The sequence below is a fragment of the Lutra lutra genome, chromosome 7, assembly GCF_902655055.1.
Source record: "Lutra lutra chromosome 7, mLutLut1.2, whole genome shotgun sequence".
In the NCBI taxonomy this organism is placed as follows: domain Eukaryota; kingdom Metazoa; phylum Chordata; class Mammalia; order Carnivora; family Mustelidae; genus Lutra; species Lutra lutra.
Window position 1 is genome coordinate 130,224,042 of NC_062284.1, and position 27,957 is coordinate 130,251,998.

The window sequence follows — 27,957 nt, forward strand, 5'->3', positions numbered from 1 at the left end:
GGATCCATCGTTTGTCCTCCTCAACCACCCCTCTTAAGCTTCTGCTTGTTTTCCCCTCTCTGTGCTTCCTATTTAATTCTCCTTAGTACCTAATTTAGCCAACCAGCTAGTTTACTAATGAAACAACTCTTTAGTGAGTATAGTGGGAAGCCTGGGGGCCCCTGGGATACACTGGTGAATGAGGTGGACTTGGTCCCTGTCCTCACAGACTGGCCCAGCATACGAGCCTGTACCATGATGAAGGGTGATAGTGCCGAGAGCAATGGCAGCACTGGGGACGGGCCTTGTCGCATTTGTGTTTCTCCAAGTGCCTCATGAGGGCTTCGCATAAGCTGAAGGGATGATCAGGAATTGGGCCAAGCTTTCTTCTATCTCCTCAACACTCTAACGTACTCATTAGCCAGCACGTCAGGGAAGCTATACTCGGACTCCAGGTGCGGCATTAGAACACAGACAGATGTGAGAACGTGCTTGTAACCGAGGTTTTCTTCTCTGTCCTTTCTTTGTCTAGTGCCAAACATCAGCCTGGACGTGCTACAGCCCACTTTTCCTGAGATCTTGCTGGAGTCCCACATGGTGATGATCCGGGTACTGTGGGCCCCTCTCATTTGAAGGCTTCTCTGTGAGCTCCGACCATCCACAAATTTGTATCACAGATCAGGAGCCATGGTGTAGATCCACTGTCCCCTGGTGGGGGACTTTGAAAGGGTCTTCGCTTCTGCTTTACTCGGTCTTTGAAGGCATTTCCCTTATTGCAGAATGATAACAGTGATGATGATGACAGTGACGGCGACAGACTCCAGTGCACACTTACATAGTTTTAAGCACAGTGCCATACCAACTTATTCAGCAGTTATCACAGTCGTACGGGCTGATTGTCCCCACTTTACAGATGAGGGAATCGAGACACAGATTAGTTAAAGAACTTGTCCAGGGTCACAGAACTAAACGGAAGAGGTGGATCCAGGTTTCAGAGCCAGGCTGGCAGCTTTCAGAGTCCGCACTGGTTACCACCACCCTGTTGCTTCTAAGTGATCCTCCAATCTGTTCAAACGGCAAAGTCCCCGAAAACCAGAGTGCTCTTGGTTGAAGATCTTGAGATATTGATAGCTCTTTCCAGCATAGGAAATTAGAATGAATTAGCATGAATACTGATCTGAGCATGTTGTTGATCTGCAGTATAAAGTGCCCACCACATGGGGCGCCTGGGTGGCTCAGTGGGTTAAGCCGCTGCCTTGGGCTCAGGTCATGATCTCAGGGTCCTGGGACTAAATCCCGCATCGGGCTCTCTGCTCAGCAGGGAGCCTGCTTCTCTCTCTCTCTCTCTCTCTCTCTCTCTGCCTGCCTCTCTGTCTACTTGTGATCTCTCTCAGTCAAATAAATAAATAAATAAATCTTAAAAAAAAAACAAAATAAAATGCCCACTGCGAGCCCACTCATGTTCCCAGACACGGGGAACTGTTAGGGGGCATGGTTCAGTCTATCGCAGGTTTCGTAAAACTCATTGTTGGTACTCCCCATCCTGAGTGTGTGACAGCAGTCCTAGCCTGAAAGGTATAAGAACAATTGAGAGTGGAGATGCTTAAGTTGAGAAAGTTCTACGCAGTAGCTCACTTCACCCCTGGGCAGCAGAGAAAGCCTGCTGCAGTGCTGATGTGTGGGGGACGCCTTTGCTCTGGTTTATGGAAAGCCAGCGTCCTGCTGCAACGGTGTGTAGGAATCTCTGTATTTTAAGCCAGGTACGTGATGATCTCTGCACCCACGGGGGCACAGAGAGGTGTAGTGCTCGTTGTTTGTCCCCTGCTGAGCCGCTGTCAAGTGGACTTTCCTGGAAGCGATTATGTAAGCAGTCCTCAGTAAATACAGTTGACTTACTTCACCAGATTCGATCAAAGAATTCAAATTTTGTCATTTCTGCACATTGGGAGGTGAAGACTTGACATTAAGTGGTCTCTGGGTCACTTCTTCTCTGACTCCCTGCGTGTAGCTGTCACTGTGGCCGGATGACGTGGCTCTTTCGAATACGTGCCTGTCAGCCAAAATATCATCCTGTGTCGGTAGAATTTTAAGACGAAGTCTAAATAGTCTTGTTTCTTCTTTCATTATCTAAGAGGTAGAGCCAAAGAATAAAGGGGCACCAGGGGACTTTCTTATTCAACCAATATAGAGTCAGGGTGGGGAGGGTGATCAAAATAGTCCAGGTGAGAGAAACCACACAGGAAAGGGCTTTTCTGCCTGCTAAGTGCAGGGTCTGAGTTCTGTGCAGAGAAGGCTGCCTTGCCTGCTGAGGTCAGCTGGGATGAGCCCACTCTAGATTTTAAGCATAGAGAAGGATGTATAAATGCATAGGCCTGTAATGGTTGCAGACTTTTCCTTCCCTCCATTTCTTGGATTAGTAAAGGAACTGATTTCCGAGGCTAACACAGTGAATGGATTTTCCGTGGCTGGTTATAGCTCTGGCTGGAGTCCTTGAGTCTGGGGCCGAACTGCAATGGTTTGAAGGAACGGATTTCCCTTAGCAGCTCCTCTGGGGCCCGGGATGATTCATTCTTCATTCTGAGGTCCTTCCGTGGAGAAACCCTGACCTAACTCATAACACCTCACTCCTGCTCTCAGGAAGTGGCTTCTCAGTTTGTTCTGATAATGAGGCTGGCACCAGGCCTGGTGCTTAGTATCCAGGGTCCTGATCTTTTCCTTCTTGTTTTGGAAAAACCCTGATTGTGGCATGTAGAGACAGGCTGTTGGACAGTCTTGGCTGCTGGATTAAAGGTGCCAGATCTGGGTCCTTCAGGCTAAAGTGTTCACTCTGAACAAGGGTAGTATCTCTCCCAGAGTAAAATGTATTCTCGGAGGGCAAAAAAACCCTTAACTTTCTAATGTATGAAGCGTAGGTAGTCATCCAGTATGTAAACACATTTACAGTATAGCTGTGGTATTAAAGTGTCATGGGAGGCATTTAGGAAAAAAATGTCTAAAAAGCCCCAGGAGGGGCAAGAATGAAAAAAAAAATAAAGTTGACAAACACTAGACTAAAGTAACTTTTTCCAAGTTCAGAAACTCATCGGACTGTCTGGTTTTGTGTTTGAAATTGGCCTCCAGAGGGAACAAGTAAGCCAGCCTGATTTTGTATCTCGAACTAGCCCTCTAGACACCTTCTGCTTGGTCCGGAAGATGGATATGTGTTTTGTGCTCACAGGAAACAAGTCCTTCTTTTTTCTCTCAAGTATAGTGGGTCTGAATGGACTGTGCTTGGTGGCAGTGGAAGCTTGTGTGTTGGCAGAAGTAAGGCAGTCGTAAGCAGGTGAAGAGTGACTGAGAAAGCACCAGATTCTTCCCCTGCAAGGGAGGGAGACAGGGGAGGTTTCGCTTGACAGCTGGCTATCTGTCAGAGATGCCCATTCCCCACATTGTTGTCAGCTCTCTAGATCTCTCTGCCTTGACTAAATTCTTTTCTGCCATTTTCCTGCAGGGGAACAGTGGCCTCAAACCCAAGGACAATGAGTTCACATCCAAACCCTGGCACTGGCCTATCAACTATCAGGTAGGGCTCAAGGCTAGAGCTGCTCCCAGGAAATGGAGCAAAAAAAGAGACCTTGAGACTTGGTGAGGGTGGGGTGACGACTGGGCAAGGCCTTACCTGGCATGAGGTGGCCAAAGACAGGGCTCTGTTTTCTGTCCTGATTCTGAGCTGGCCTTCCCAAAGAGCTCACATAGAATCAACACTCCCTGAGCCTCCTGCCCAGGCTCCCTTTCTCTGGAAGGTAGCTGGTCTTCCTTCCCACTGGAGCACGTGTGGCAGGGTGCACCGGGTCCGGGATCAGCAGGGTGTCTTCTGCTCCGCAGGGCCTGCGCTTCTCAGGGATCAACGACACAGACTTCCGTGTGTATCTGCTCGGCAACCCGGTGAGTGCCCTGCACGCTCCCTGCGTGGGCCCTCAGCCTGGGTCCGCGGGGGGCTGTGGCTCTCCTCTCACCCACCCATTCTCCTTCCCATGCAGGTGGTTTGGTGGCTGAATCTATTGAGCATTGCCCTCTACGTTCTCTTGGGGAGCATCATTGCTGTAGCTGTGCAGAGAGGGGCACACCTGCCTGCGGAGGTGGAAGGTCGGTCCCTGGGGTCTTCCTCCCCTGACCTAGCACCTGGCCGGAGCCTGCTCTGCCGACAGGCCATTCTACCTTCACTACCCCACCGCTTCCCTTGTTCTTTGCTTTTTAGGGCTCAGTCACCAAATACCCAATACTGTGTTAAACACTCCATCCTCTCAGCAGCCCTGTAGAATAGAACATTCTTAATGCCATTTTATGGCTTAGAGCACAAAGGCATGAAGAGAAGGGACTTATCCCAGGACATATACTAGTAAGTGTAGAGCTAAGGTTCAGGCCCAAGTGGTCTGACTTTAGAGCCCTCACTTCGAACCTCTATGCTCTGTATAGAGCTGCCCACCTTTTCTTCTCTGTTGCTCTCTGTTCCTTGGCCCCGTCCTCTAGCAGGGTAGGGACCACAGCCCCTGAGACTTTCCCACAGGCTCTTTTTACCCTATGCAGCTCCCGTGTGAACAGCCATGGCCCTAGACCCCCTCTGTACCATGCATCCTCATCTCTGACCTCTCCGCCACCCTGTTTGCCGCTGCAAAGGCCCACGCAGCCGCGGAGATGTGGGAGGCGGCAGTGGGGTGGGGGCAGCTGTCTGTGGGCTGTGCGGCATCTTGGCTGCTTTGGAGGCTGGGCTGTCTCCCGCTGCCGTTTGGTGCATCTGCATGGGTGCTGAGGCCTCTCCAAGCAGGCGGTGAGCAAGGCTCTCGAGGGCCAGCTGCTCCTCTCGTCCAGCTGCTGTGGGCTCGCTTAGCAGCTTGCTTGGCGCTCCAAATGAGGGAGGCAGGCCCAGTAAGGGCACGTGGCTTAGTCCAGTCCCCCTGCAAGGAAGGGGCAGAACTGGATGAGAGCAGGGGTCTCTGCCTCCTCCCTGGCTGCTGACCACGCTGTGCTGCTTGGGGGTCCAGGGCTGTCCCAGGTCCTGCTGCAAGGAGGCGGTCAGCTCCTGCTCGGCTGGATGCTCCATTACTTCCCATTCTTCCTGATGGGCCGGATCCTCTACTTCCACCACTACTTCCCAGCCATGCTCTTCTCCAGCATGTTGACAGGTCAGCACCGCCTACCTGGCCTTGGGGGAGGAGGGCGGGGGAGCAGCACCGAAGGGGAGTCTCCCTGTTTCCTGACCTAGATGGCTGCTCTGTGCTGCTTCCCGGGAAGCCATCCTCTGACAGCCTGGGGCTAGGCCTGGCTCTCTTCTTTCTCTCAGGGATTCTGTGGGATACTGTCCTGCAGCTCTGTGCCTGGAGTCTGGCCTCGCCTTTCCTGGCCAGGGGCATGTATGCGGCAGGACTCCTGAGCCTGCTTCTGGGAACTGCCTACAGGTGAGTAGCCCCTACCCCTCATATTGCTGCCCCCCTGTTCCCTGCCTGCAACTCTGATGCCTCTGCCTTTGGTGCATTTTAGAGTCCTCTGGGGTGCTCTTAAAGCAGGGTGGTGCCAGGGCCCCATCTCTGGAGACTCTGATTCAATTGAGCCAGTTTTCAGGGCTCCCCAGGTGACCCCGATGTGGAGCCAGATAGGAGAAAGTTGGGGCTGTGTGTTCTTTCTTTTTGCCAGTGGGCCCCAGCTTTTGTACCATCCCAGCTGCCTTTCTTTAGTCGCCTCGGCTTCCCACCCGACAGCCCTGGCGGGGGTGGGCGAGGCAGAGGGTGAGGGAAGGGTGTGGGGCGTAGCTCAGAATAACTGTCAGGAGGGTGTTGCTTGGCCCCACTGCCCCAGCTCTGGGCCAGGCTCAGATCCCCTGTGAGAGTCACTGGCCTTAAGGGGCCTGGGAGGCAGCGTTAAAGTGTGAACAGGAAATGGTGGGCCTGTGATCTGAGGGCACATGCACATTTTAACAAGTACTCTGAGCCAAACAGCCATGGCCAGACCCGACCAGCCCCTGGGACTGGTCTCTCCCCTGGGCCTCCTGGGAGGAGCCTTTCCTTCTTTGTCGTTAAGCCAGCATCTGCTAAGCCCTCGGACTATGGTGTGCCTACATGTTGAACTCAGACATGGTGATGAGGAGTAGGTCCTGTAGGTAGAGAAGAGCTGATAAGCTCCAGCAGGGGCTGCTGAATTTCAAAGATCCGTGGGGCCCTTGCCTCTCCCGGGACACTGGGTACCAATGGCCTCCCTCTGGATTCTCTCTCACAGCTTCTACCTCTTCCATCCTCTGGCTTACGGGATGGTCGGTCCCCTAGCCCAGGACCCCCGAAGTCCCATGGCAGGACTAAGATGGCTTGAATCATGGGACTTCTGAGGCTACTGCTACTCCAGCCTGAGTCCAGGAACTTTCTGGGGACAGCCAGCTGTGCAGCCAGTCCCTGGACCTTCCCAGCTGTGGGCAAAGCTGCTCGAGGAGCCTGAGGAATTCTGCTGCCTGCCAGGATCAAGCTCTGGGAGCATACCTGGAATTTAACCCAACACTAGGGAGAGCCGCAGTGCTGTCTGCAGAGATCCCGCCGCTGGGAATGGCTCAGCAACAGAGGCCATCTCTCAGGCCCGATTCCCCGAGTGTGCAACATAAGGAAGGATGAGTGTGTGAGAGAGTGGGGGTGAGTGTGTGGGAGTGGGAGGGTTCATTTGTCCATAAACCTGTGGAATACGGACCGTGACTGTGGACAGCTGAGTGTCATAAACTGTAAGAAATAGTCCAGGGCTATAGTAGTATTTTCTGGTATTTCTTTCACACTGGATTTAGTTTGAAAAAAAGAGCCACCAAAAATTCTCTGACCTCCAAGAAGGCTGAGCTCACGGGGCCCACTTTGGGATATCACCAAGGACAGAGAGATGGGGCTGTCAAAGCCGTGCTGCCTTCTCCCCACAAACAAACAGAACTGAGCGCCCCTGAGCTGGAGGGCCGGCCTCCCAGCTGCTTCCCAGGGGGAACTGCCAGCAAGTCCCTGGGGCAGCAGGTGCCTGCACTTCCTGCCTGCAGTGTGCACAGAGGACCGGGCTCTGGATGACTGGTGGGAGGAATGGCATCCTATCCTTGGCTGCTCTGTGTTCCCAGGCCCTGTGTGCCGGAGGTGGTTCCTGCTGTCCGTCCTTCTCCCTCCGCATCCAGCCTGGCTACGAGGTGGCGCAGATGCATTCTCCCCATGGTTGGGAGAACCTCTGGGGCCCCTTAGCAGCCGAGGCTGGTGGGCAGCAGGGTGGGGATCTGTGGTGCCACGCTGTGGTCCCAGTGGGCTGCCCCAGCCCATCTGGGTTGCTGCTCCTGTCACTCATGAGATGTTCCCCACTTCTCTAGTCTTCCCTGCTGCCCTGGATACATTTCATTTCCCTCTCTCTGTCACCGTTTCACCGATCTCTTTCTCCCAAAGACCCAGAGCACCTAGAAATGCAGCAAAGCTTCTACTTTCTACCACTTAAAAGCCCAAACAAGAAGCTCAGAGCTGTTCCTTTCACTTCCTCCCCAAATGGAAGAGATTAAGAAAGCCCTTGGGTCAGAACCACACCAGGCCCAGGCCCATGCTTCAGCCACCTCCCTCCCGCCGGTGTGTGACAGAGTATTTTGTCTCAGAGGACTGTGATGCTTCCCGGTTTAATGATGAGGCTCTGCCACACTTCATCCTCCCTCCTCTGTACCCCCACCGATTCTGACAGGGTCAGAGCTCTTTAGAGCATCTTCCGGAGGCGGTTGCCACGGAGACTGGAAATTGGGCCCAGGGACAGGCTGTGCTACCTACTGGGCATGGGGAGGGATGCTTCTGGCCATCGTTAGCCATTCCGACCAGCCATCATTAATGTTAATAGAGGAAATGCAGCAATGTCAAAAGCAAGGCAGGTTTGTTAATTAGATCTGGGGTGTGATGACCTCCCTCTCCCAGGGCTGCAGCCCTTTTGACTTCCCCTGGCAGGAAGTGCTGCCTGTGTGCTGAGTCTGGGCTGTGGGCCTAATTGTGTTTCTGGAAGGGGGGGAAAGCCGGGATGAAGAACCTCTGCTCACCCCTTCCACCGCATTGCACCACTGTCTCTCCTTCCATGGGTGGAGTTGGTGTCTCCTGAGCTGGGTGGGGCAGCCATCCGGGTGGGTTCTCCTGGAGGGAGAAAGTGGGAGTCTGTCCTTGCCCCTCAGCCAAGACCCATGGCCCCACGACAACTGGGAGGGGACCGAGGTCCCCTTGTACCTTCTTATTTCCTACTAGGAGCTGGTTGGAAGGGAGGAACTCTGAGGAACCAGAGAGACAGCCACTCTGAGTGAGGGCGAGGAAGGAGAAAGCTTCCTGCCCATGGCTCCCTCCTAGTTTGGCCACACTGGGGACAAGGGGCTCCTCTGTCTCTTCTACTGCTTTCCAAGGATGAGAGAAGAATTGTTGGCTTACTCCCTCCTCTTCCTCTTAGCCCAGACTGGCAGACGTTCTCTGTGGACGAGGCCGTATGGGCTGATGCAGCTTCCATGCTCAGGTTCGGTTGGCGGCAGACTCTGGGGATGGGCAATCAAGGTGGGGCTCTGAATGTGGGCTCTGGGGCCCAGGAATTCATGGAAATGTGACGTGCCCTACAGACTCGCTGGTGGAGGAAGAAGATGTTTGTTAGCGCAAACTCCAGCCAGCTGTTTGAGCCACAATTTTATATATTTTTTAAAAAGTTTCCACGGATAATCAGAGGCCGTTTACTTTTGTAATAAATAGCTCTTATTTTGAATGCCATGGTGTTCTTCTTGTCCTTAATTGAATCTGACTTTCCTTTGGGTTCCCAGAGAGAAGACAGGAATGTTTTGAGTGCAGGAACCATTCCACTGTGTCTGTGTCCGAGGCCCTGGCTGGGCAGGTGAGCCTCGTTACCCCAGGGGACATTTGGGCCCTCCCACCTACAAGGTTGCTTGAGTAATGTTGGTTGTTCTTTTAATTTATTTTAACTTAGTCCAAAATAAGTAGGAAGCTGGACCTTGCTTTTTCTCTTATAACTCGCCATGCAGGGGGGCAAGGAGCACGAGAGAGGAACAGTTGTCCGCTCCTGAGGCAGCCGTGTGGCCCAGCATTGTAGCAGCTTCCATTGTGCTCGCCAGAGGCCCCATCCCGCCAGGGGTCTTCTGTTGTGAGGAGTGACGCTAAGGGTCCAAAAGATGTGAGATGTGTTGGCAGTAGATGGGGGAGGAGAGGAGTAGCCTCTCTGTGAAGTGGGGGCGGCCTCTGGGGACCAGAGTGGCTGGAGGGGGTGGGGAGGGGCTCATGCATATCTTCAAGGCATGGAAAACACCAAGTCTGGGCGGGTTAGAAAAGGACCAAACATGTCTCGGCTGGCACAGCTTACTTTCCCAAGCCCGATGGCTCTGTGTCACTGGATCCTCATGAAGGCACAGCGAGGTCAGTGCTGGTTGATTAATCTCAGTGCTGAAAGGTTGTTATCTGCCGGAACATCTGCCTGAATTCCGTGCTCAGTCGACAGCGGGGCCAGGACTGAGCACCAAGCCAGCCTTTTCTGTTGCTCCAGCTTCGTCCTGGGGCTAGAAGCCCCTTCCCAGAACAACCTGGAAAGCCTGGATCCCTGGGGAGAAGGCCTGGACGCAGCTCAGACGTGTGCAGATTTAGCGTGTTCCTTTGTCGCGCTGCCTAGTGCATCCACAGCTGACCCGGGGGCCGGTGTTCGCTGCTGGACCCAGCCCAGTCGTCTCTCAGGAAAAAGAGCCCTGAGAGGTGGCACTTGCCAGTTTCCGTGGTGTAAATACTCCCACCATGGCCCATTTCAGGCTACCATCCTGATGTCACTATGTGAGATTTTGGAAAGCTAGCTGTGTACAGCTGGCTCTCTGAGGCCACCGAAGAGCCAGCTCCGGGACACCACTGACCCAGACCCAGGGCCCTTGGCTTGTTCTCAACTGTGGACACAGCTCTTGCTCACAGTCCGCCAGAGTGGAGCACAGGGGCCTGGAGAATGGGCTGGAATCAGACTTGAGGGCAAATCCCGGCCCCGCCGTGTACATCTGTGGGATCTGGGACACATGACCACAGCCCCGGGCTTCTGTTTCCTCCAGTGTAACCAGAGGACAACAAATGGTACCTCCTCGATAGTGGTCTGGTGAGGATGAAGAGTGAATGATGTAAAGACCCTTGCAAAGAGTTGGGACCAGATGGCTCAGTGGACGCTGGCTCTGTTCCTGTCGCCGGCTCCACGTCAGCGAGCACTGGCTCTAGAACAACACTCCCCTCGCCTCCGCTAGAACCTGCTTCCAGGTCATGGGCAGATGCCAGGCAACCATAGGAGCTCCTGTGACTTCTTCAGCCCTCCGACACGGACTCAGACCCTCTGTCTCCTGGTCGGAGCACCCTCCCTCCGCCCGGCCCTGCTCAGGCCCAGCCAGGTTCTCAGGTCCTTTTTCCAGGGAAGCAGAGATTATAGCGCCCTGAGCCCCCTCCTCCTGACTTGAGACAGAGTGAGTGCTGCCTCCACCACTTACCAGCTAACGCCATTAGCTGCCGTTAACTTATCAGACCCAGACCCTGTCCAAAGGGGAAAGGAGGCAAGAAGGTCCCCAGTGTAGACTCTTGCAGGAAGTGCACACGAGTGGGGTGGGAGGCCTTAGATAAGCCCGGTGGCCTGCACAAGGCTCAGGGCATCTGGGCACTGAAAGGTGGAAGTCACCAGAGACCTATGTGGCCTTCCCCCCAAGACCTGCAGACCTGGCTGCAGGGCCATGGGTACTGAATGAGAAATCCAGCCCTCGAGTAACCTAGCTTTCCTCTCCCTTTTGCCTCCAGTCCCTTTGTGCACTTCCTCGGGGATCTTGGACTCTTTTGGACAAAAGCCAGGCTGCCTTACCCTTGCTCTCCTGCTCAGCGCAGAGACCCCAGAGGTGTGTGGGGAGATGGGGAAGAAAGGAATAGGGTATACTCCAAATTCCTGGGCATGGAGCCTCAGCCTGTTCATGACCCCTGGCCCGAATACCATCTTGTATCCATGAGCCAAAGGAGGTGGGCTGAAAGGCTCCTTGAGACCCTACTGCCCGACCCCCTTACTGAGGACACTGAAAGAGAGAAGCAAGGAGGCTGAGAGGAGCTGGGCTCAGAGACTGGAAATAATGAAGGATAAATGAGGGTTTGGCTCTCCAAAGCCTGGGTGACTAGCCCTGGGCCGGAGGAACTTTCATGCTTGAAAGAAAAATGCTTCGGGGCACCTGGGTGACTTAGTCAGTTAAGCCTCCAACTTGTTTTTGGGCTCAGGTCATGATCTCAGGGTCCTGGTGTGGGGCTCCTTGCTCAGTGGGGAGTCTGTCTCTCTCCCGCTGCCCCTCCCTCACCCCCTTAAAAGAAGAGAGAATCAAGCTTGGGCCTAACAGGTGGTCAGCTTCATACCCTGAATGACAAGCATGAGATTCTACTATCTGAACTTCAGTTGAAAGAACAAAATAGTACTTCTATTTAAAATTTATTTATTTATTTATTTTTAATTTAATTTATTTATTTGACAGAGAGAGAGCACAAGTAGATGGAGAGGCAGGCAGAGAGAGAGAGAAAGAGAGGGAAGCAGGCTCCCTGCCGAGCAGAGAGCCCGACGCGGGACTCAGTCCCAGGACTCTGAGATCATGACCTGAGCCGAAGGCAGCGGCTTAACCCACTGAGCCACCCAGGCGCCCCCTATTTAAAATTTTTAAAAGTCTATTGAAAATCGTGGAATAGTAGAATGCTGGAACTTAGCTCCCTGGATGTCCAGGTACTGCAGTGGTCCCAGCTGCAGGGCCCTAGACCTGGCCCTGGCCAAGCAGAGCTGCGGCCAGACTGGAGCTGTCTCAAGAACCCGCAGGCCTGACTGGAAATGGGGCGGTCCTGGCCCTGGCCCTAAGATGTCAGAGCCCTGGTGTGCAGGGACAGGGGTTGGGAGTGGAGGTGGAGGTTGCCTCGGTCAGACACAGAGTCAGGCAGAGGGCCTCTCCAGCCTCAGCCTGGTCACACAGGCAGGTGCTGGGCATCCCCCGGTCCCACGTGGGGGCAGAAGGAAGGAGAAGCTGTGTCAAGGGGATGGCGAACTCTAATGCCTCCAGGTAGCACCTGAGGGAAGCTTGTGGAGAGGTGGCACGCGCAGAGCCTACCTAACGCGGTCAAGTTAAGTTAATGCCCTAACCAGCAAGTGGTGGAATCATCACCAGTTTCCGGATGAAAAACTGAGGCCCAGAGAGGCTCGAAGATTTCTGTGAAGCTCTGAAGCCCAGGCGTTTCCCGGGCCACCAGGTCGTCCCTGGCCACAGCCGGTTGCCCAGAGATGAGCGCCTTGACGGACGGAGGGGGGCGGGGGCCGAGGTTGCTTTAAAGCGCCCGGGCCGGGCGGCGCGGGGCGGGGCGCTGTCGGAGCCGCGGGGCGCAGGGCGCAGCGGCCGGAGCGGGGTCCCCGGAAGCGCCAGCCGGGCGGGCACGGCGGGGCGCCTCCACCTGGGGCGGGGAGGGAGCGGTGGTAGGCCCCCGCCCGGCGGGGGGGGGGGGCGCCGTACGGGGGTGCAGAGTGGCCCGCGTCGCCGCGGAGATGGCGCGGCACGTGCGGTGACGGTGCCCGCGCCCCGAGGGTCCCAGCCTCGCGTCCCGCGTCCCCGGGCGACCATGGAGCGCCCGGAGCCCGAGCTGATCCGGCAGAGCTGGCGGGCGGTGAGCCGCAGCCCGCTGGAGCACGGCACCGTGCTGTTCGCCAGGTGAGGGCTCCCCGAGCGCCCCGGGGGTGCGGGTGGCGGGGTGCCTTGCCAGAAATGGATTCCCGGCGGCTGAACCGGAAGGGTCCGGAAGGGGAGGGAAGGTTGGCCCGCTGCCCTGGCGCCGGGGCCCTTCCAGATGTGCGCCAGAGGAGCGAGCGCAGCGACGGGTGGCGCAGCCCCTTCTGTGCTCCACACCTCCCCCCCCCCCCACCCCGGTGGGCGCGCTTGCGGCGACTCTCCGGGGACCGGCGGGGGTTCTCCCGGGCAGATCTCCTTCCACTCCGGCCAGCAGGCGCTGCTGCTCCCGGTGCTGCGCCCCCTCCCTGGCTCGGCTCCTTAGTGCTCAGTCCTTGGGTGGTGCCTGAAGTGTCCCCCCCCACCCCGAGGGCTCATGCGGGGAGGCTGTGCTGGGGTTTCTGAACGGAGGGCACGGTCCAGGCCCTAAGGGTTTACACGGCCAGCAGCCAGCAGAAGGGCAAACCTTTCCCAGGGAAGGACCGGGCTAGGACAGGAGAACCGCCAGGGCAGGGATGATAGGACCCCCATGGCTCACCACGGGGGAGAGGGGTGCACAGACCCCAAGGGGAAGGGAGGTCAGTCTCCAGCCTTACCCTGAGAGTCTCTAGGTAACCCCTCAGCCATCTGCAGAGGCAATGGTCTGTCACCATGGTTTCTCAGGAGTTTGGCTCCCAAAGCCAGCCCAGAACTCCTGAGGAGGCTTTTGCAAAACCTCCTCCCCAAGGGGGGAATGCATTTGCAGGGCTGCGCAAAAGCCCAGCAAGCCCTCTCAGAAGGGACTGAGAGCTTCTGCCTGTGCCACGGTTTTCTCCGTGGGTTTAGGGACCCTCTGTGGTTCTGTTACTTCCAAGCTGTGTGATCACAGGAAGCTTACTTAAACTCTCTGGGCTTCTGTTTCCTCCTCTGTAAGACTGGGATAACAGTTGTACCTACTGCTTAGGATTGTGAGGGATCTGTAAGTTAACCACATGTAAAGTACTCAATGTCCAGTAAGTGTAAGGAGTTCTTAATAGTTTGTCATCACTGGTCCAAGCCCCTACGGACATGATGAGACTAGAAGGTTCTGACCAAGAGTGGAAGAGAGAGAGAGAGACGGAGACAGAGAAGGGAAGAGAGAGAGAAGGGCTTTCCTATTTGAGGACTCCTTCCTCTCCCAGCCCTCTGAACTGTTTATAGAGGGGCTGCTGTATGCCAGGACCTATGAGAGGCCTAGGGATTCATTGTTCTTTTCAGGGTACCCCACGGGCCGGTGGGAGAGGTGGGAAAGGGGTGCCCGCAGAGCTGGCAACGGGGTCAGTGCCAGGTTGGAGGGTGTGTTCTGGCTTCCAGCTGAATCCCTGCCTCCCTACTCCCAGCCCAGCACCACTGGGCCCCCAGAGCTCCTGGGGCTGACGCCTGGCCTCCCCCCACAGGCTCTTTGACCTGGAACCTGACCTGCTGCCACTCTTCCAGTATAACTGCCGCCAGTTCTCCAGCCCGGAGGACTGCCTGTCATCCCCCGAGTTCCTGGACCACATCAGGAAGGTGAGGTAGAGGTGGAGCAGCCTGGAAGTCCAGCAGAAGGTCCTCCCAGGACAGAATGGGAGACTCGGGCTAGGGGAGGTTACTTCTGCCCTGGCCTGGTCTCATTCCCCTTCTGCTGTGCACCCCATCCACTGCCGCCACACACACACACACACACACACACACACACACACACACACCCCAGCCACCCCATGCTGGAGGCGTCTGCTCCTTGCTGGCTGTGCTGAGCGGGGCAGAGCCTCAGCCAACTTGTCCCTGCTCCCCCCTTGTCCTCAGCGTTGGCACTGATCCACTAGGGGTTCCCTTTAGAGGCTCATGATCCTCACAGTGCCTCAGTTTCTCCTCGGCCGGGGCAGACAGCACCGTCCCACTGCCATGTTGCAGGCCCTGAGACCCTCAGAGGAGAGGAGTTGCCTTCACAGTATAACACTCGTAGTCTGGCCACATGTTGAGTGCCTACTCTATGTAGGCACAGATTGCCTTGCATTTCTTTTCTTTTCCTTCCTTTCTTCCTTCCTTCCTTCCCTCCTCCCCTCCTCCCCTCCCTCCTTCCTTCCTTCCTCTCTTTCTTGTTAAGATTTTATCTTATTTTTTAAAGTTATCTGTACACCCAACTTGGTGCTTGAATTTACAAACCTGAGATCAAGAGTCACATGCTCCACCAATGAAGCCAGCCAGATGCCCCGTGGCCTTGCATTTCCAGATCCTAGAATACAAGGTCCTGGTTGACCTGTCCTATTCTAGGTTGGGACCCCCCAGGTTCTGGACTATGGTTGTGAGCAGGTGGGATTGCTCTGGCCTCTCCGGTTCACTGCTGCTTTGGCCTTGGCAGGTGATGCTCGTGATTGACACTGCAGTGACCAATGTAGAGGATCTGTCCTCGCTGGAGGACTACCTTGCCGGCCTGGGCAAGAAGCACCGTGCAGTGGGTGTGAAGCTCAGCTCCTTCTCGGTGGGTAGAGGCACTTCCTGACCCGAGGCCACCATGCTCCCAGTCCTCCCTGTCCATCTGTTCTTTCTCCCCATTCCCACACCCTCAGATGACTAGGGCTGGTGGGCTGCAACTGGTACTTCCATGCTGTGTGACCCCTGACACTGCCTTGACCTCTCTGAGCCTCCAATTTTTCTTCCCTGGTGTGGCTTTTCTTAGAACCATGGAAAGTTCAAGAGCCCCTGGGATTAGCCAGTCTGCTTGGTTTCCTATCGCTATGTATAAAACCATCCCAAGCAAACGATTGCTCCTTTCTCTGGGTTCAGTGGGAGCAGTGCTTTTGTTCCATGTGGCGGGCCTGGAGGCTCTCATGTACTGCCCTCAGCTGGGGGCTCAGCTGGGCTGCTGCATCCAGGATGGCCTGTCATCCTTCAGGATCTCTTTCCCTGTGGAGTCTCGTTATTCGGTGGCCCCTCTGAGCTTCCTTGCAGAGTGGTGCCTGGATTCCCAGAGGGTAGAGCCCCGGTGTGCCCGTCCTCTTCCAGCCCCTGCTTGCATCCCTCCTGGTGACGGCTCAGGGTGGAGCGACCCCACTCAGCGGGCGTGAATCCTCGAGGTGTGGTTCACTGGAGGCTGCTGACGTGACAGTCTACCCAGAGTCCCCTTCTCTCGCCAGATGGTCAGCACCCAGAGGAAGGGACAGAGTTAGTCTTGTCCTGTCTCGAGCACTGCCACAGTGCCTGGTCTTTAGTGGATCTTCTGATCTTCAGTAAATATTTCAGTATTTCAGTAAATATTTGTGGACTAAGTAAACCGTATTTTGTTCTAACAGTAACAAATGAGAGCCATTATTATTCTTGAAGGCTCACTGTGTACAGATGCTGTGCTAAGAGCTTTCTGTAGGTGATCTCATTTGCTTGTCCCAGCAATCCAATGAATTGGAATTTTTACTTTCCCTGTTTAACTGAAGAAGCAACTGAGGCTCAGAGAGGTCACAAAACTTGCTCAAGGCCACACAGCTCATAAACGGTAGAATAAGCAAGTGAACCCTGGTCTGTCTAGTTGCAGAGTCTGGGCTCTTAATACCATGAGTGAAGCCTTGCAGAGGAGGAAATGGAGGCCTGGGGGCAATGACTTTGCTTTCTCTAGGCTGGGGGCTCCCAGGCAAGGCCTTGGCCCCAGTCATAGGGTGGTGTAAAGGCTGGGAATGGAGTGAAATGCTTCAGGCACTATAAAGCCTCAGATTTAGGGGGAAAGGTGGGTCCCCTATGGTACCCAAGTATTGGGGCAGAATCCTGCTTGGGAAGCATGGACCCCGTGCAGGAGACAAGAAGGGTCCGGGCCTCAGTTTTCTCACCTGTGGAATGGAGCAATGCCTTCCCGCCTTCAGGAATGACAAGGTGCCTCTTGCCTCTGCAGACGGTGGGTGAGTCCCTGCTCTACATGTTGGAGAAATGCCTGGGCCCCGCATTCACACCAGCCATGCGGGCCGCCTGGAGCCAGCTCTACGGGGCCGTGGTACAGGCCATGAGTCGAGGCTGGGATGGCGAGTAAGAGGCGCGGCCCCTGCCCGGGGGCCTCCACCTGGCAGCTGCCATCTGTTTGTGTCTGCCTGTTGCTCTGTGTCTGTGGTAGCCCAGGCTCCCTTAGGCCTCCCTGCATCTTGGTCCTTATCCCCTTGGCTGTCCTGGGAGGTGACAGAGCAGGACTGGGTCTCCGTCCCCCTCACCTCCAACTGTAGATGGAGGTAGCTTTTCCTTCCACAAGGGGATTTCCCTGCACCCCTAGTAGCCTCTTCCTTGCCTGCCTTCTTTCCCTCTGGCATCCCCTTCTCCACTAGGAGAAGAGCAGTGTTTGACCACAGAGGTGGTATGGGGCTGGGAAGGTGGAGAGCTCTGATAGCATGGGTGCTTGTCAGCCGCCCTCGTCAGGTGGGCCTAGGCCAAGCAGGGGAGTGGGGGGCAGAGCTTCGGACACCTTCCCGTTTTGCCTGCCTTCCATGCTTTTCTTTCCCAGGGGCCTATGCCTTTCACAAGTATAGAGGAGGGACTTTGTTAGCCTTCGTGGTAGAATCCCAGGGAGTGGGAGCAGGTAGTCAAGGGAACCGCTGAGGAGGGGAGAGCTGATCTCATCTGGGTCCCAGATGCCCCCTGCCAGGGTAGTATTTCTTTTGCTGTGTCCCGTCCCCCCATTCAAGCTGCTGCTGGGAGCTCCTTTAGTACCACTCTGCAGGAACAGCTAGCCAGCCGGGGGAGGGGGGTGGATGGGAAGGGGGAAGTGCAAGGAAGGAGGGGTGATTTCATTTCAAAGAGCCAAAGAGACCTGAGTTCAGATGGCTCTTCCCCACCCGCTCCAGCAGGGCTGGGTCTTATCCCCGCCCCCCGCCCCCAGCCTCCTTTCTGCCACTGCTCACGTGGACTGTGGGGCCACAGCTCCCCATGTTTAATACCTGCTGCGTGCCTGGACCTAGGCTGCTGGACCAGAGAGAGAGTGGCCGGAGAGGCCCTCCGCCCTCGCCCCAAGCTGTCTGCACTCTTACCTTCTGCTCCGTGTGGTGGTTGTGTAAACTCATGAGGAATAAACCTGCTCTGTGTGCCTCTCTGACCTGCCGGGACTGGTCCTTTCTTGGTTGTTGGCTTGTGGCCAGAGGAAGCTGCAGGGCAGGGGACCTAAGGGCAAGGTGGGAGGATGGGGTGGGGAGGGCCGAGGCCGGGGTGGGTATAAGAGAAAGGAGAGGCATGGGGAAGGCCAGAAGCCAGTGGCAGAGATGGAGCTGGGGGTCTGTGATGGAAACTGGCTGGCGGGACACCAAGCTCAATTCTTCTTCTTCTGGGGCATGAAGCCAGACAACATTTCCCAGCCTCCTTTGCAATTAGGTGGGGGCACGTGACAGAATTCTGACCAATGGAATGTGTGGACATGTGCACCCCTTCAAACCCCTGCATGCTCCTCTGAGTTCTGTGATCCCTCTACCAAGCCTGATGCACAGCTTACAGTGACCTTGAGGGCCACGTGTTGAAGGTGGCAGAGCCACAAGGTGGAAGGAGCCTGGGTTCCTGAAGTGCTGCTTGGAGGAGCATACCCACTAATCAGAAGTACCGGGTAGGACCCAGGAGCTTCTCCATCCTGTGCAACGAGGACTCACCCATTTTGAATTTTATAGGAAAGAGACATAAACTTCTATTGTGTTTGTGCCATTATACATTTGGGGTTGTTTTGTTCCAACACACACCCACACTAATCCACGGTGTGAAGCAGATCGCTGGTCAGGAGTCTGGGAGCCCACCTCCTGGGGGACAAGGTCAGGCCAGGGAGAGGAGTGGGCCAGGTGCTGGGGCAGCAGCAGAGGGCCCCAAAGATTCACAGGGTCTCCGAGGAAATCTTGTAGACCTTCCCTGGTTGGGCAGGTGCCAATTCCAGAGTGGGCTTTTTTAAGGAGATTAAATGGGTTTACCTTTCCGGAGTTGAAGAGTGAGTGTGAGCAAGTGTGAGCAAGTGTGAACATGTGTGTGTGTGTGTGTGTGTGTGTTCATGAGGATCAGGCAGATGGGGGTAGAGACCCAGCCAGGACCTGGGGACGGGCAGCAGCATTTAGAGTGGGTCTCACGTGAACAGGCTGTGAATGGCTGGAGGGCCGCCCCTGGGCCCGCTGGTGTTGACCTAAGACTTTAGTTTTCTCAGCCCAGACCAATGTTGCTGGTGCCACCAGGGCCTCCCTAGCTCCCAGCTGGAGCCTGGTTTTGGGTAAGCTCAGGTGACCGGGCCTGGCAGCCTGTGTGGCCACGGACATGGAGCCTGGGGCATGTTAGGAATGCTTTTCCCTGCTGCGGCACCACAAGAATTTTCTCTGGAGCGCAGGGCTCCGGGGAGAGAGGGCCTCCTCCACTGTGAGCCCTAGTAACATCGGACAATCGGGGGACCACGCTGGGGCCTGCAGCTCCCGAATATTTCGCTGGGATGGCCTGGTTCCAAAAAAGCCCAACGGCCTTCTGTGCCCTGGAGCTTGGGCCATCCTAAGCTCAGGTTGTGTGCGCGTGCATGTGTGTGTGCGAGTGTGTGTGCCTGTGGTGGGGTGTGGTTGCTTCTTTCTCCGTTCCTGTCTCAGCTCTGATTTCTCTCCTGTGTACCTCCGCGTCCTGCCAGCCCCCATCTGCCGTCTTCTACAAGGGGCCACCCCTCCCTCAACCCTTCCCTTGCCAGCTACCACCCTGCTTCTCTACTTCCTCTAGCAGAACTCTTCCGAAGGGTCTTCCCTCGCCGTTCTCCACATTCCTTTGAGAGAGTGGGGACCTACTTCACCAGGCTTTCATGCCCGCCCCCTTCTGTTCCACCAGGCTCCCCTAGGACCTCCGTCCTGCCCAGGTCAGAGCCTGAGTCCCTGCTCTCACCTTGCTCCTCTGATCAGCAGCTCTTGGAAGAATTGATCACTCATTCCTTTTAAACTTTTTCTTCTAGAAAAATGTCACATACACAAAAACCTGAGCCTATGAATCTCTGTGTGCCCTTCACCCAGCATCAATGTGAGCAACTCCAGACCTCTCCTGCCCCCTTTATTCTGCTGAGAGGTTTTTTTTTTTTTTTTAAGATTTTATTTATTTATTTGACAGAGAGCGAGTGAGAGAGGGATCACAAGTAGGCAGAGAGGCAGGCATAGAGAGGGAAGCAGGCTCTCTGCTGAGCAGACACCCCAATGCAGGGCTCGATCCCAGGACCCCAAGATCATGACCCAAGCCAAAGGCAGAGGCTTTAACCCACTGAGCCACCAGGCACCCCTATTGGCTGGAGAGTTTTAAAAGTGAATCTCAGACTTCGTGCTCTTTCTCCTGTAAAGTCTTCCACGGAAACATGTGGCTGATGATACCTTTTCCACCTTAATCTCCGCCATCAAAATACCTGCCAAGATGAGCAGTATCTCTTAGCATCGCCTAATACCCGGGCTGGTTCTAGATTCCCCTGATTGCAGATTCCCTGATTGCAGATTCCCCTGATATCTTTTGCAGGTGGTTTGGTCAGTCAAGGACCAAACATGGCCTCTGGTTGGGCCTCTTAAACTTCTCATTCTCAGCCAGCCCCTGTCCCTTCTCCCTATGCCTTTGATCTGTGGGAGAAACCCGCTCACTTGTCCAGTGGCATCTCAGCGTTCTGAGTTGGCTGGTACTTTCTTGGGGGTGTCTTTGAACTTACTCCTCTGTGCCCCGTAGTCACTGACGTGTGGTCAGCACTGGGTGCTCCCTGCTTCCTTTCTGAGTCCTTTTCTTTCCCCTTGGATTCCAGATGCCAGGGTCTCCCGGCTTTCCTCCTTCATTAATGCCCATTCTTCTGCTCCCTGAAGATTCCCCTCCCATCTGCCCTGGACCCCCCTGGCCTCCAGCTCGGGTCCCAGACGGTCCCATGCTTTAAACACCCTGGAGGGATGCTGATGACTCCGGTCACATCTCCAGCCTAATGCGCCCCACTCCAGACCCATATCCAGCCCCTGCCCAACGTCCCTACTACGCATTTCAAGCATGACACCACCAAAGTAGAGCCTGGTATGTTCCCTGACAGGCTCCTTCCAGCATCCTGTGCCTTGGTAAACCCGTTTATCCAGCCATTCAGGCAAAAGAACTGGGAGGCCCTCCGCACTTCCTTGCTTTCTCTCAGACCCATCTAATCCGTCCACGAGTCCTCAGACCTGATCCGAGCTTCTCCCTCTTCCTCCTTATTCCTTGCCCCAGTCTTGTCGGAGCTACCACGGTGTCTCCCTGGAGGCCTCCTGCAGAGCCCCAGCGGGGTTTTGTCCTCCACGTTTTCTCCACCGAGAGGTTGCAATGATCACCTCGGAGCCTAAGGTGATCATATCTCTTACCCACTTGGAATCCTCCAGTAGCCTTCACGTCGCTGGAGTAAAGCCCAGGGTCCTGCTGCCCTCCCAGACGGCCTCCCCCTGCTGTATATTTATTTCCTCCGGATCTGCCCCCCACCCCCTCCATGCAGCCCCCACGCCCCCACGTCTCACCTCCAGAGCTTCCCCATGTGCAGCCACTCCCCACCCTTCCTCAAAGCACTTGACCCTGCTGACATCCATCATATACATGGCTTATTGCATTTATAATCTTGCAACCCAAATGGGAAGGTTGCCGTGAAAGCCACGTGGGGCTCTGTGTTCAGAAGGGAGAGGAGCGGTGATTCTTCAGGACTTGATGAGGACATGGTGGCCTCAAGTGATCCTTGAGGCCCTGTGTGTGTCCCTCCGGCTCAAACAATGGTCCTTGTTACAAAGTAAGATGATGATAACGGAAGTTGTGTGGGTGCTAGGGATTAATCGCTTAGAAGACAGGAGACAACTGTTCGGGCCTGTGGATGGCCTACCCACACCGGACATCTGAGCTCCCTGGAGGCCTTCCCAGCCTGCGGCTTTGTCCTTAGATACGCTGCTGGCTGGCACGCTCCAAGGAACATACAGCGCGGGAGGGGCTGAGACCAGCTTCCCCCCTCGCTTGTCCACAAGAGCCTTGCCCTCTCTACCCTCCCGGACACTAGAGTCAGCTGCGGGGGGGGGGGGGGGTTGTAAAATAGGGGTGCCTGGGCCCCACCCCAGAAACTTTGGGTTGTTCGGGGATGGGGTATGGACACTGGGATCGTTTAAACTCTCCCGGGAGATTCTCACTTGCAGCCAGGGTGGAGAATGGCAGCGTCTGCGGCTGGAGATCTGCAGGACTGTCGGGCCCCAGGGCCCATCCGATGTTTAGAAAGCAGCCCTGCTGAGAAAACCGTGCACTGCCTTCCTGTAAGCCAGCTCCCCCGGCTCACCTGGGGCCTGCTCCAGAGCTGACTCAGGAACCTGGCTGTGGCCAGCTCGAAGTGTCCTCAGACCTGAGCTCCCCCCAGCACTACAGAATTAGGTGGTGGGGAGCCAGCCCTGGAGGAGCCCGAAGCTTCCCCAAAGTTTGGCCTCTAGGCAGAGGGTCCCAGAGCCCAGTGGCCTCCTGTAGCCCACAGTCCGGCATGCAGTCAGGGGCTCCAGTGCCCCAGTGGGCACAGCCCTGTCTGGTGGAAGTCCTGGACCTCCCTAGCACCAGGCCTTCCTCCTGGCCTCCCTCTCGGCCTGTGCCACAGTCCCATTCCCAGCCCCGCTCTATCAATCATCTAGGTCTCCAATCCTGCTGGCCCGCTGATACAGACTGACCAACCTCTACCCTCCCTTTAGGACTTGACATGGCTGGAGTGATAGCAAACCCTTTGCAGCTTGTCTATCTGTCTGTCTTACCCTGAGCAAAGTCCCCTGAAATGTCCACTGAACCAAGGCATGGCCCAGAGCTGTGATCTGGGGGACCCTGGAGGCTGTCGAGGAGAGCCTGAGAGACAGCTGTTACGACAAGGCTTTGAAAATCCCAGGAAAAGTTTCCTGGTGCTACAGCTGCCATCAGCCCACCCCGAGACTGTCCTGTTGTCCCAGGGAAAGGTGAGGAAGGAGGCCTCCCCTCTGAAGCCCCGTTCCCTCTGTCCCCCCAACTGAGTCTGTTCCACTTAGTCACACGACAGAGTAGCTGTCGTCCTACCCCTGTTTTCGGGAGCAGCCTAGGGTCATGGAGCTGGCTGCAGGAAGGCCAGAACTTTGGTCTCCTAGACCAGGACAGGCGCCAACCTCCCCCCACCTCACGCCAGCAGGGAATTTCCCCCCAACTTCGGGCACAACAGCAGACCTAACTAGCCTTTGCCAGACAGCATTTCTTATCCCATTCCGGCCTGACAGCCCCACGTGCCTCCCTAAGGCCCAGCCTCTCTCCATTAACCCCTGTCCCTGTGCTGCTGGCCGTGGCTGGTGCAGACCACTTTTTCTGGGGACCTCCCCTTGAAATCCTTTTTCAAGTCCAGCAACTAGTCTAGCCAGTGGCCCACTCTGGCGGGTGAGCACTCACCCTGGGGCTTGTGCTGCTCGGGGGAGGCTGCTCGGCGGAGGCTGCTCGGCGGCTTCACGGGTAGCCCTCGGACTAGGAAGTCCTCTGCTCCTGCCCAGGGGGCTCTGAGCGCACCTGCAGCAGAATGAGTGGGGCAGATCCCCCCATCTCTCTGCAGACCAGGCAGCGCTTGTCGGGCCTTCCCCTGCGAGCACAGGGGCCTGGGAAGGCCTTGGGGACCGAAGGCATGAAGCAAGGGAGGACACTCCAGCCTGGCAACCTCAGGGAGGCTCATCCCTTAGCAGCTCTGGCTCCTTCCAGATGCAGAGGCACAGGCCAGCAGAGGTTGGGAGGACTTGTTTATTCAAGGCACGGTCATAGCATTAGTAACAAGAAGGTTCGGCATTCTGGCACATTCCTTTAGTGGTGGTGGCCAAGGGAAGCCCACACCCCACACGGGGGGCCCCGGAGGATGCAATGCTGCTGATAGGCACTTTGCTTCCAGAAGCATCTCAGGAAGAGGCAGGCAGGCATGAAGCTTACTCTTGGCCCAGTGGGGCACTTCTTAGAGGCTCTAGGCAATCCTGGGTTCCCTCAGAGGTGGCCCCTCCAGAAAGAATCAAGTCTGAGAGGTGGTGCTTCTATGGAAGGTTGGGGAAGGACAGCTGGGAAGAGGGCTGGGGGTGGGGTCAGACGGTGGTGGCTGGAGGCCAGTGGGTGAGACGCATGTGGGCTGAGAGGGCAGGCCGGAGGGGAGGTGCCTGGAGGGGGCCTGGGTGTGGTGCGAAAGGAGCCAAAGCATGGCCACCGGCCTTCGCAGTGACCGCAGAGACTGAGCAGCTGCAGGGAGGGGGCCTGCTAGTTGCCCTGGGTCTCCAGAAAGAGTTGAGAAGTGAAAGGATTCTGGAAGTTTCTCAACATTTCCGCCGTCCTTTCTCAGAACCAACCGCACTCGGCTCAAATGCGGAGGGGCAATTCCCCAGCTGTGTTGCCATGTAATCGGCTGGGCTGGGACCCTTTCCATATGCAGCATCCAGAGGCTGCCAGGTGGGCAGGGGACAGAGAGAGGAGGGACAGTGGCAGAAGCGGCAGGAATAGTCCAGCAGGGACTGCGGGGATGGGGAGCAGGCGCCAGCAAGGAGTGCCCAGGGAAGGAGAGCCTGTAGGCCAGCTTCTGGCAGGAAAGCCACACGCACACCAAATATATCTTCTGGGGGGTGGGGAGGGCCTGGAGCCAGCCACCTCCTCATGAAATGGGCAGATCTCCCGGTTGGGGCCCGGACCACTGCTCTGGAAGGGACCCTTCCCTTTGTTGGCTGGTGAAATGCTAGGAGAAGGGGGCCCTGAGGGGCCTCGGTTCATGAGGGACTGGCTGGGTATAATTTCCTCCTTATTCCTAGCAGGGCAGGAATGGGAGAGACTGTGACTCCCCAGCTGACTCAAGCTTTCTGGAAAGATCCCTCACGCCAAGGTCTGGGCCAAGCCCTGGGGGTGTGGCAACGTTTGCCTCTCAGGGGCTATTTCTCGAAGTGAAGCCTGGAGTGTCTGCAGCTGAGCTGTGGGCACAGGCGGAGCCGGGGTGAACCCCAGGTGGTCTGGGTTCAGGGGCACCCATGTGCCTGGGACCTGGTGGGGAAGGCTCAGGTGAGGTGAGCCTGGGGCCGGCTTTCGGCAGGGTGGCTGCAGGGACCCACACCTTTGCAGGAGGGAGCTCAGAAGAGCCCTAGAGCACGCAGACCCCTTTCAACTTGGCTCCTTCTGGTCCCCTGAGGCCTCAGCCAGCCCTTGTCTGCGTCCTCCCCTGCTGTGCTGCAGGGTGGTCCTGATGGGGGCCTGTCCTCAGAGGCAGAGGTCTGCGCCCCGCTGGCTCTGGCAAAGGGGCTGGGTGTCCCCAGCATGGTTCCTACTCAGGAGTCGGTCCCTCCAGGTCCTGCGTGGTGGTGGCCCTGGGAAGGCAGCCTTACTCCCCCAAAAAAGGCTTCTCCGTGGAGGACACAGCCCCCACCCCCAGCCCATTCCCGGCAGTGTGTCTGTAGTGCCTGGGTCAGGACCATGCTGGAGGCCGCTCAAGTGGTCTTCGGTCCAGGATGCAGGTGACCCCGAGAGAGGAAAGGTCCCGCTTGGGAGACCAGGGAACGGCCTGCGCCTGCAGCCTAAAGCACAGGATTCTTACCCTAAGTGGATGCTCACCTTGGCTACGATGGGGGTCCAGGAACTCGGGTGGGTGTGAGGCAGGAGCAACTTTCAGTGGCCACATCCTTGACCTTGAGGGTCCTCTCATTAAGGCCTGGGGGTTGGGGAGCTGTATCTGGTTTCCTATCACCCAGCGTCTGGGGAGAAGAGCCCGCTCCGTGAACTCTGCCTCTGGCCCTCCCGCCTTGTAGTAACCAGCCGAGGTTGCCTTCATCAAAATGCACACAGGTCCCGTTTAATGAGCCCCGAGGGATCATGTCCCAGCTGCCCTTGCAAGAATAGGAAGGAGGAAGGTCTGTACCCTGCTGCTCCCGGGGATGGCCGCCGAGGGGCGGAGGATCTCAGCTGGCCCTAGCTCTGGGTGATCCCCGTGACGGGGCTGTTCTGGATGAGGGCCCGAGCACACCTGTGCGTCCTCAGGCCGCAGGGGAGGGATCAGAGCAGGGCTGGGGTTGGGGTGGGAGCCGCCGTGGGAGCTCCTCAGCAGGGCAGCTGGTTAAAGGTTGGCAGAGGCCCTGGAGAGTCTTCGGCGGGCGTCTTTCTGCCTCCTCCTTTACGAGAACTTCCACTCTGACCCCGGGAGGGCCCCTCAGCCTGCAGTCTCTGTGCTCAGGGCTTTAGCCACCTTTCCCGAGATGCGGTGCCCGCCTGTAGCCTTCATCCCACCCCGGGCTCCCTCTGCACTGCCCAGCACCTCCCATTCAAGCTGGTCAGCAGGTCCGGGCCTCCGTGTGGCCAATAGCCGGGGCACAGGTGTCTCCGTTGAGGCCTTCACAAAGTCTGCAGGAGGTAGTGGGGAGGGCTGGGTGGCCCTCCTGCCTCCCCCTGCTGGGCCCTCCCCTGGCTGCCGCTCCCGGGGAGTTGCCAGGTGGAGGCCTCGGGTCCTGGTCAGTGATACTGGCTCTGGCCCTCCAGTTCCAGCCCTTCCTGGAACTGGGCAGAGCCCAGCTCCTGTGCAAAGCCCCTCACACCACTCTCTTCTTCGTCCTCCTCCTGCTGTCTGTTCATGGTACCGTAGGTGTGCCGAGCGGGGGAGGAGGCAGGGGACAGGTTCATCTCCGGCTCCTGCAGCACAGTGGCCACGTACATCTGCTTGGGACAGAGGGGAGACAAGGGTGAGGCTGCACCTGGGGCTGGGTCCTGAGCACACCCTCACACTCATGCCCTGCCCCCCCCCCGAGCCTCTGCCCCGCTTGAGCCACGAATCCTTCCTTTGCCCCCAGCAGCCCAGGGTCTGGCCGTTCGGCCTGCCGAGTGCTCTCGATCATTCAAAGGGCAACTCCGACTCCAAGGGTGAGTCAGTGCAGGCCTCCTAGCCCCTAGCCCCCTGCTCCTTCAGCAAGGTTCCGATCATTCTTGCTTCCAGGTCAGGCTGAACCCGGGGGCAGATGATGCAAGCCTCCCCGATCTGGGGTCTGGAGAGACCCTCATCCCTGAGCTAGCGCTTGTCTTAGTACAGCCTAACAAGTGCAGCCACACCTCCCCTGGGGTATGTCATTGGCTGGCCTGTGAATCAGGATTGAAAAGGAGACTGCTGGCCGAGGTCTTGGCCATGGGACCTGTCAAATCCAGGAATGGTCCCGGAATGCCTGGAAGAGCAGCGGAATAGAAAAACAGGAAGTACTAGGGACAAAGTTCTTTGTCATCCTTCCAATGGCTTTTACACCAACTCCTTATTTTGAATACAGGGGATTATGGGATAGAATTAAATCTTCCCTGTAGGAATTCATGTCAGTGAAACCAGAGCAGAGTCCTGGTTGATGAGGGAACACTTTTCTTCCAGAAGAATCTAGATATTTGCAGCATTCCAAAGTTAAACCCCATATAAACCTTCTGGTTGTAAACCTAAGGGACAAAATGGTAACTGAACAACAGAGGAGCCACTGTCATCACCCTCATCTGGGAGTCACCAGCATCCTCTGTGGGGAAAGAATGGGATAGTCTGTGTCTCCTGGTGTAGGCACAGCACCGCCTGCCATGTGTTTTAGCCCCTAGGGCTGAATCAGAATCTCGCCAGCCTTTGGACTGAACTTCTAGTTTTCAGGGAATACACAGGGTAGTGGAACCTGCTGTCAGACATCACAAAGAAATAGCCAGAAAAACCCAGAAGGTGGGGAATTCTGCAGGACCACTGGCTGGGTCTCTCTGACAGGCAATAAACACACGCAGGGACCAGACACATCCAGCACGGAGCCCAGACTGGATCTTGGTCTGGATATGCTTGGTGAAAGATATTTCTGGAACACTTAGGGTGACTCGAGTATGGGCTGAGTATTTGAAGACATAGAAACTTATGTGTGTGGAAAGATGGAGATTGTTAACTAAAAATGCAGATTATGAAATGGTATGAACAGTATCATTTCATTTTAGCAAAAATTATATATATACCCAAGAGAACTGACAGTAAGTTATCAATAGTCATCTCTGGGTGGTGGAATTATGAACTTTTTATTTTCTTGGTTTTGCTTCTCTGTTTTTTTCCCCATAATTATCTGCAGTGTTCAGATATGACCGTGGTTGTCATGAAAGATTAAGAAAATCAATTCCAGTGATTTTTTTTTTTTTTTTAAAAGCTCAAGCTTCAGGGACGCCTGGGTGGCTCAGTTGGTTGGACGACTGCCTTCGGCTCAGGTCATGATCCCGGGGTCCCGGGATCGAGTCCCACATCGGGCTCCCAGCTCCATGGGGAGTCTGCTTCTCCCTCTGACCTTCTC

General features: G+C 56.1%; 3 protein-coding genes across 6 annotated transcripts in view; 2 read left to right on the forward strand and 1 right to left on the reverse strand.

Moving 5' to 3' along the window:
• Window positions 1–8,724, forward strand: part of POMT2 (protein O-mannosyltransferase 2) — a 43,191-nt gene extending 34,467 nt beyond the window's left edge. Inside the window, exons 15-21 of the mRNA XM_047736032.1 lie at window positions 512–588; window positions 3,470–3,541; window positions 3,844–3,903; window positions 3,999–4,104; window positions 5,001–5,141; window positions 5,300–5,414; window positions 6,229–8,724. Coding sequence (XP_047591988.1) covers window positions 512–588; window positions 3,470–3,541; window positions 3,844–3,903; window positions 3,999–4,104; window positions 5,001–5,141; window positions 5,300–5,414; window positions 6,229–6,334 — 677 coding nt within the window. The 3' untranslated portion in view covers window positions 6,335–8,724. The remainder of the gene's footprint in view (window positions 1–511; window positions 589–3,469; window positions 3,542–3,843; window positions 3,904–3,998; window positions 4,105–5,000; window positions 5,142–5,299; window positions 5,415–6,228) is intronic.
• A 3,643-nt stretch (window positions 8,725–12,367) lies between these two features.
• Window positions 12,368–17,768, forward strand: NGB (neuroglobin). The gene is made up of 4 exons (XM_047736048.1): window positions 12,368–12,697; window positions 14,128–14,239; window positions 15,072–15,191; window positions 16,590–17,768. The coding sequence occupies exons 1-4, from the start codon at window positions 12,609–12,611 to the stop codon at window positions 16,722–16,724; spliced, it is 456 nt and encodes a 151-aa protein (XP_047592004.1). The 5' UTR covers window positions 12,368–12,608; the 3' UTR covers window positions 16,725–17,768.
• A 5,636-nt stretch (window positions 17,769–23,404) lies between these two features.
• TMEM63C (transmembrane protein 63C) overlaps window positions 23,405–27,957 on the reverse strand; it is a 72,702-nt gene continuing 68,149 nt past the window's right edge. For 2 of the 4 annotated variants that reach the window (XM_047738805.1, XM_047738806.1), the window contains exon 25: window positions 23,405–26,335. In XM_047738805.1, the coding sequence (XP_047594761.1) occupies window positions 26,132–26,335 (204 nt within the window). In that variant the 3' untranslated portion in view covers window positions 23,405–26,131. The remainder of the gene's footprint in view (window positions 26,336–27,957) is intronic. The other 2 variants (XM_047738807.1, XR_007128882.1) reach the window with 2 other exon arrangements.

Coding starts and splice junctions, on each gene's coding strand:
- NGB (XM_047736048.1), top strand. CDS start 12,609: ATGGAGCGCCCGGAGCCCGAGCTGATCCGGCAGAGCTGGCGGGCGGTG. Junction 14,240..15,071: donor TCCTGGACCACATCAGGAAG/GTGAGGTAGAGG, acceptor TGGCCTTGGCAG/GTGATGCTCGTGATTGACAC. Junction 15,192..16,589: donor TGAAGCTCAGCTCCTTCTCG/GTGGGTAGAGGC, acceptor TTGCCTCTGCAG/ACGGTGGGTGAGTCCCTGCT.